Source organism: Cynara cardunculus, unplaced genomic scaffold (assembly GCF_001531365.2).
Source record: "Cynara cardunculus var. scolymus isolate 2C unplaced genomic scaffold, CcrdV1 Un_Scaffold_815, whole genome shotgun sequence".
Classification (NCBI taxonomy): Eukaryota; Viridiplantae; Streptophyta; class Magnoliopsida; order Asterales; family Asteraceae; genus Cynara; species Cynara cardunculus.
In genome coordinates, this window is record NW_020200623.1 from 86,304 (window position 1) to 94,800 (window position 8,497).

Below are 8,497 nucleotides of genomic sequence, written 5' to 3' on the forward strand. Positions count from 1 at the left end.
ATTGTCTATAATTGTTGTAAAGTCATCGTGTTTGACTTTGTATGTACTTTGACTTTGACTAGTGGGGTTCATGTTTGACCCTATAAATAGGATTTGTTCTTTGTAATTTTGTATGAGCTTCATTGTAAATTTCAGTTACGTAATAATAGAGTTTGACCAAACTTTGAAGGTTTGACCTATTCTCTCAAACTCCTTCCAGGCTCTTAATGTTCAAATCTAGATCTGCATGAATGTATGAAGGTTTTATGAAGATTGATCTTAAAGTGACCTAACAGTCCTCCAATAAGATTTTGTGCATACAAACCGAGGGACTCAACCCTTTGATATCCGTTATCTTCCAAACAATCGCCTCCTTATGCTCCTTAAACACACTCACCAACCTTTATTCTTCATCGCTTTATACCTTAGTAGAAATGATCACCGGTAAAATGTTGTCTTGGCCTAAAAAGGCATACTTCAAATGGCTTGGTAATTCCTTCAACTCAAGTACAGGGGCCTACACAATAGAAGGAAACAAATTTGTGCAAGAAGAAGGTAAATTAACATTTGATACCTCAAATTTCTTGTGTAGGTATGATTCCATAGTCGAGACCATCTTCTTGAGCGTCGATCCTAACTCATACTCTTCCATCATATTAACTGCTTTTGCATCTAAGTGCCTTGTGATTGAATCCTCTAACAAATAAATGTTAGTCAACAAAATTGACAGACGAGACATCACTGGGATATCTTATGGCATTATATATATTAAACTTGATTATTTCACCATCAAACTCCATAGTTAATGTACCATCATGAACATCAATCTTAGTTTTTGATGTTTTTAGAAATGGTCTTCCAACAATATCAAAGGTGATTCGAAGGTATGATTATGCTCCTCCATATCTATGACATAGAAATCAGATGGGAAGACCAGTTCATTTACTTGAACCAGAACATCCTCAAGGATTCTCTTGGGATACACATTAGACCTGTCGACGAGTTGTATAATAACTCCCGTCCTTTTAAGAGGTCCCACATTCAATGATGAATAAATTGAGTAAGGAGTGACATTTGTAGAAGCCCCTAAATCTAACATGGCTTTATCAATTAAAACATTCCCTAACTTACAAGGAATAGTAAACATACATAGGTCTTTGCACTTAAGGGCCATCTTGCTCCTTGAAGGACGGCGGAGACGTTCTTGCCCATGCTTACCTTCTTCTTCCTAATCAACTTCCTCTTGCTTCTACACAATTCCTTCAAAAACTTGGCATATCGAGGTACTCTTTCAATAGCATCTAGAAGTGGAATATTTACCTCAACTCGACAAAAAAGTTTCTATGATCTCCTTGTCTTCTTGATCCTTCTTTGATTGCTTGAATCTCTTTGGAAACGGTGGTTGGATGATCACTTCGTGTGTTGCACCTTTTCCCTCAACAATCTTTTCTTCAACTATTTCCTCACTTTGTTTGGTCCCCATAATCTTGGCCTCTTTCTCTTCTTTCCTCTGGCTCTTTTTCACCTTAAGTTCAGATCCGGTACCGTCCTGATTCCTGTAGAAATTGTTGAGTGTTAGTAAGCAAGAGATTTAACAATATCTTTCAAGGACATACCTGAACTGCTTGAAGCTTGGTTGTTAAGCTAAAATTTTGACTTTTGTTGGAAAGGTTGTTGGAACTGCCTTTGTCGAAATTGCTCAGGAGGTCTTTGAGCTCCAAAATTCAAACTATAGAACCTTTGATGGGGTTGTCGGGCCTGAATTAACATCATCTAGGGTAACCATGACACCTTCTTGTAATTATGGACATGCATATGTAGGATGGTTCACCTCCTTGCAAATGCCAGATGCCTTTACCTGTTCTTTCTCCACTACCAACTGCTAAATCAGGTTAGTCAAATCATATAATTTAATTTCAATGCTAGCGACATTTACCTCATTTGCGCTTTAGGATTCTCTTCTTATGTCACCAAGAACACTAAAACGTTGAGAATTCTCAGCCATAGTGGGGATTAAGGCCCTTACTTGATATGGGGTTGTATTAAATATTTCCCCTCCGCTAGCGGCATCTATAATTTTCCTCTCAATAGGAAGGAGACCCTCATAAAAGTATTGGAAAAGAAGTTGCTTAGAAATTCCATGTTGTGGGCAATAACACAAAGATGTTTGAATCTCTCTCAATATTCATGAAGAGTTTCTACATCTCTTTGTTTTATGCCACAAATTTCCCTACGAAGTATGGCAGCTCGAGAGGCAAAAAATAACTTATCTAAAAATAACCTCGCCATTTGGTTCCAAGTCGCTACCGAAATAGGGGGTACCGAATATAGCCTATCCTTATCCCGATCTTTTAAAGAAAAAGGAAATGCCTTTAAATTGAGATCGTACATGACCTCATTAGGTTTCACACTCAAAAACACTACATGGAATTCCTTGAGGTGCTTGTTAGGGTCCTCATTCTCCAAACCATGATAGGTGGGAAGGAGATGGACCAAACCAGTTTTTATAACAAAATTAGTATTACCTTGAGGATACTTGATACATATAGGCACTTGGGCAACATCATGTATCGCCCACTCTTGGAGAGTCTACTCATCTTCGTCAGCCATCTTGACTTTTGGCTCATTTTCTTCCTCTTCTTCGAACTAAGAACCCTCTATATTTGGTTCCTGCACTTCGCTTTTGGAATCGGATGGTAAATCAATATCTTTCCAGATGTTGATTACCTGCGAACTTGAAGATTTTCCTTGCGATTTTTGGATCCTAGCTAGCTTCTTTAATCGCTTCGTTGTTCGCTTTATTTCTGAATCTATGGGTTGCGGCGTACTTGTACATGAAGATCTAGTCATAAACCATTAGAAATAATGAGTACCCAACAACGACACCAAAAATTTTACGGATGCCGAGTCCACCAAATAATAAGTTCCAACTATTGGACAATTACAATCAAAATTGTAATAGCGGTAAGTTGGGTGAAACCACAGGGACTTCTTTTAACTTATTATTTCCGAAGACTTCAAGTACAAGAACAAATAATTAAAAGTAAATACGAAAAGAAGGGGTTGGATTTGATGAACTAGACTAAACATGCAATAAAAATTAGTTACAACGATTAATTAAAAATCCAACATTAGTTCAATTTCGATGAAAATGTTGTAGTACCTATCATTGATTCCAAGAGTGTAAACATGTACAACAAATCCAAGTTGATTATAGTCGTTAAGAAGCTCTAACAACCTCTATTTTTTTCTTAAATTTACTCCGGCTAAACTAAGATCTTTAATTGGATCTTAATCATAAATAAGAAATTGAATAAGTTCTCAAGTTCACAGACGTAATTAGCTTTATCGAACTAGAAAAACATCATCTCAAAGTTATAAGCTCGTTAGCTTGACCCATTAAGGCTTTGAGTGCAATACTTCAAGAATCCAATTCAGAAACTTTATTGATACCAAATGAATTCCGTCGTTATTTTATTAAAGGTCTAAGACAATTACTTATCAAAGTCTTAGAATAACAATTTTCCATAAGAATTTCAAACTAATTGATCAGACCAAATGAACATGAAAATGAAATTGATATTAAAAACAAAAATCAAAGAAATAAGTTTGTTCCAAACGATTAGAATGAAACCTCAAGGTACCAACCATCAAGAGCTAAACAAACCAATGTCGGGATGAAAAGATTTAGCCACACATGGCTAAACCAACGTTACAATTGCATAGAATCTGGAAATTTACCTAAAAATTAGAACCAATCAGATGAGCTCTTACTTCCAAAATCATCCTATACTCCTTGGAAAATCTCAGAAATTGTCCCCCTCAAAACAGTTTCAATCAAGCCTTTTATACCCTTGAGAAGAAACCAACTAAGAATCAACAAAAAATATGTATCTTGTTGGTCCCGGTTGGATCTACAAGATTTTTATAGAAACAATTTGTAGAAGGGGGAGATGAATACAAACACAGAGAACTTTCAAATTTAAAAATATATATTGATAAAAAAATATCAATACAGATTTTTACAAGATTGTATGCGAAAATAGACAAGATAAAGATAACCTATCTAAAACAATCTAAGTTTACACACCGATATTCTTAGCAAAATAGAAAAGATTTGTTGTAAGATAAAGAAGGAAATAAGTTCTTCTTGGGTAAGAAATTTTAGAATACTTGAGAGGAATTCTAACTTGCTTGAAGATAAACGTAAGTGTTCTTAGATGTGTGTGTGTTTTCACGTAAGAATTATCTCTGCATGGAGAGAGTGCACATCTATTTATACCCATTGCATTAATTGCACATTTAATGCAATGTAGTAGGGTTTGAACACGCGTCAAGCTTTTAAAGAAAAGCTTTTCCATTGCTATAGTGAATAGTACAAAAGTCTATTCATGAACAAACATCCTTTCGTGGAGTTGGTGGGTAATAGAGTCAACTAGTCGGCTTCGTACTGTACATTACTCTAGAAAGGGTATGGGTTTGTCCTTTGCGTGTGGAAGGACAAAACAAAAACAATCTTGCACAACAAGCTTCATTTGATTGCTGAATGCTGGAATAACACTGAAGGTCTCTTCAGCATTCCCTGAGCTTGGGCAGTCTTCACACATATGTTGACCAGGTTGTAATCACTGAATGTCGCTTTAGATTACGAATGCGCTAGTCACTAATCTTTAGTCTCATTCTTTGAATTTCACTGAAGGTTCTTTGGTGTGACTTCTGTATGATTTATAATACATGTTTCAACGATCACTGAACAGACTCAGTGACGATCGTTGGAACTGAAAGAACATAAACATAATACTTCGAAGTAGGTAAAAGGGATTATAATCAAATCAATGAGAGAGAGGATCAACAATCTCCCCCTATTGATGATAACAAAGCGACATAAAGAAAGTTGCCTTATCAGATAATGGTAGGCAAAAGTTATATATAAAGTACATGTCCTTTTTTACTATTTTGGGATCTTTTTCAGTGAGTCAGTTTTTTACTTAAAAAGTTTTCCTAAGTTACAAGTTTAAGAAAAAGTACAAGAAGAAAAACTGAAACTGAAAGCATGTTCACTGACTTATTGATTATCAGTGACTGTAAGAAAACACTGGAACTCATTGACATGTGTCCATATTACTCTTTTCAGAGATATTTTTCAATGATGCAGATGAAATACTTATATTAAATCAAAGGAAAAATTACAAGTTTTTCAGTACATTTCTTAGACTTACAAAATATAAAATTGAACACTGAAAGTAGACATAGAAACAAAAGATATACAGTGAAAGACAAGTTACAAGATAGAATTCTATAACTAATCTAAGTTTCTTAGGTTGATGTAGCCAGGTACTTCTTCTCCGAGCTCCTTTCGACGTAGAAATTCCCTTTTGATATTGTGGTCCATTATTTCACCATATATATCATCGTCTAGCCAAAATTTGATATACGCGATATGTTCCATTGGGCAGAGATGTAACTCATACATTCTTTAAAAGATGACTTCGCCTTCATAATCAAGGAAGATATATCCTAACTCAGGCTTCATGTGCACATTGCAAGTATGGAAGGACCCTTAGCTGGCAATGAAAGATTCAGCATAGAAATGTCTGCCTTCTTCGAAGCCTTCAGGACTTCATCTAAGGAGAACTTTGTTTCATGTTCAATCCTCAGGGTTGGTCCGTCATTATAGACTTGAAGGTATTCTTCTTCCACTTTTCTTCAGTGTTGGATTTTCAGGTACCGCAACATATCTTTACATCTTCTTGATCAGCTCGTCGATGATGTCTTCGTTAATTGGCTTATGTCTTGACTTTGAGCGCTGAATGGCTTGGCGTATCTCCAACCATTCACTGTAGCCATACTAACCAAGGTAGGAAGGGTACTCTGTGACAGCGTCAAGGTTGTCCCTAGTGATGAGCATTGAACTAGAACTCCACCGTCTTTCATCCGTCCGCTGATGGTGGCATTTGAAATTGGGTAAGGACTGATCCTCTTGTTTTGACATTCTTCGCTCCATTTTCTGTCATGCTCGGCCAGCTTCAATGCGTTCTCGCGTTCAGCTTCTGAAATAGAAAGAAGCTTAGCTTGGGCCTTGACATCATTCACCATCTTTTTAGACTTCTTCCTTGGAAGAACTTCAGCAACAAGAGACTTGTCTAGCTTTAAGCTGTCATCAGTCTGTTGTCTTTGAAGTCTGAGTTATTCCTCGGCCTTGAGTGCCTCGAGTCTTTTAGCTTCAGACAGGAAGTCGAACTCACCACAACTAGAGGTATGAAGAGGGATTTTTACTCTAGTATGGTCGAGCGACTCCTTCAGCTGAGACATCTGCTGGTCGGTGGGAGCGCTGGAGGTTGGGTTTTCAGGCACCCATTCCTCTAGCCGACCACAAGTAGTAGAAGGGATGGAGAGTTGATATAGAGAAGTTATGGTGGTAAAGCTGGAGGACTTATTAGATAAGGGCTCTAAAGGTTGGAAAAGTACCTTTAAGTTTCTTTCTTCAACAACACCCTTTTCTTTTGACTTGGTGTTCTCTTTCTTTTCTGGAGTCTCCTTCTCTTTCTCCCCATGCTCCCCCGGGATGCAAAATCCTTGAGAGCGACGCCTTTCATGGCATCTGGAAGGTCTCTGGTACTGTATGGTGAAGTCGTCATCATCGTCGTCTTCATCATCATCGTTACCCAGATCTTCACCAGCGTCAGGAAGGTCGGGAGAATCACCGTCTTCATCTTCATCATCATCTTCCATATCACCAGCATTAGCTGCAAAGGTGATTGGAAGGTCTTCGTCACGAGCTTCAGCGCTAGCTCGGATGGTATCAACATCCTCAGCTTCAGGAGCTTCACAGGAAGTTGGATTTTCATCAGCAACCTCAACTTCAGCTTCAGGATGAGCTTCAGCTTCACTATGATTTGCTGGGACAACAACAGTTTCAGCGGCAACAGCTTCAGCAGCAGCATCTCCAGACTCTGTCTCTCCCTCTTTGGCTATGGCTTTGGAACACTAGCCAAAGAAATGATCCATATTTCGTATCTGAAGCGCCATCATCTCCTCAAGCTTGGTTATAGCATGCGCTAGAAGAACAGTAGCCTTGCGCGTCTGATCTAGCTGCTTGCGATCTTCAGCGTTGAACGACGGTTCAGGTGCTGGTATTGGCTATTGGGCATCATCTCTATATGCTTTACAAGAGCTCTCGTTTCATCGGACTTGCTTGTTAAAGGAGTGATGGCCTCAGTGTTGGCTTACATAGCTATTTGCATAGATGAGAGCTGGTCCTTAACCTCCTTTACTTCAGCCCAAATAGCTAATAGGTTAGTAGATACTTCGTCCCTGAGAGGCATGCCATTATGGACTTCGTCCATTTTGATAAAGACAGTTTCCACAGCAGGAAGGAGTAGCTTCACGTCATCAGCCATGTTGTACTCTTGACCATGGCTGATGTCTCTTCAAAAGGACCTGAAAAGAAGCAAGAATGACCATAAGAGAGCTCTGTGTTAGTAGAAACGAAATGATAGGAAGGTAGAGTACTTGAGGGTTCATCAACGTTATCTGAAGGATTAACATTGGTTCGGTCCAAGTTTCCTTTGAGAGGATTGCCGACTGTTTGCTGAGATGCCTCAAGAAGAGCAATCTCAGGTCCAATGGTGGGTGTTTCATCATCAGGGAGGATAGTTGCTGATCAGTTATAAACACATGTCGAGACCAATGATGGGGGATAGGAGGAAATGGCCAAGACAAATGGACGTGAGTGTTAAGCAGTGGCGATGCTTATATTCTCACCTTCAGTGATTTGGGTCACGGAGGCCGTTGGGAGCTGAGCCACAGGTACGACAGTGACTGTAGGAATCACTGAAGAGATGGGAACGGTAACTGAAAGGGCCTCGCGGGTAAGGCGAGTTTCAATAGCTGAGACCTTTTGAGAGGTCACAGCCAGAGACGTAGGTGTTCCCTTTTTGGCTTTCTTGGCCCTCGATGGAGAACCAAGAGTGGGTTGAGAAGATGGACGTTTGGTAGAAAGGATGGTGGTGGTCAGGATAGACTTCAAGGGGTTTTTCTTAGTCTTAACCACCTTAGAAGGAGAAGAAAGAGAGAAAGAAGAGACAGTTTGCACTATAGCAGAGAGTGCAATGTCTCCATCTCTCAGCTTATGATCCAGAATCCTGGATCCAAGCTTGTAGATAGGAAGGTTACCTTTCTTGGAGTACTTGTCTCTGAAGATTTTGGCGAACACCATGGAAAGAAACCTGGTGTAAGGAACAAATTTCTCCCTCTAGCGCTTGTTTGAAGGGATGTCCAACAAGGCGACATCGTTGTTTGCCTTGAAGGTCACGTCTTCGAGTGAAAGGTTCACGTTCTTGGCGTCCATTGTATGTTAGAGGTAAGAGAGAATGTATAACAGTTTTGTTAGTAGTCCAAGAATAGGATGTGAGCTTTTAAGTTTTAGAGAAATAAAACTTCTTTTGAAAAATCCATAAAAAAAATATTAGGGGTTTTCAAGAAGAATAAGTGTTTTTAAAACTTTAGACTATAACCA

The 8,497-nt window shown here is 38.8% G+C and overlaps 1 protein-coding gene across 1 annotated transcript; it reads right to left on the reverse strand.

Annotated features, from left to right (window-relative positions):
- Nucleotides 1-1,300: 1,300 nt before the first annotated feature.
- On the reverse strand, nt 1,301-8,197 carry LOC112501988 (nucleolin-like). The gene is made up of 5 exons (XM_025105784.1): nt 7,744-8,197; nt 7,492-7,638; nt 6,448-6,956; nt 2,261-2,349; nt 1,301-1,535 (listed from the first exon to the last, which is right to left on the reverse strand). Exons 1-5 carry the CDS (start codon nt 8,195-8,197, stop codon nt 1,301-1,303), a joined length of 1,434 nt encoding a protein of 477 aa, XP_024961552.1.
- Nucleotides 8,198-8,497: the final 300 nt, after the last annotated feature.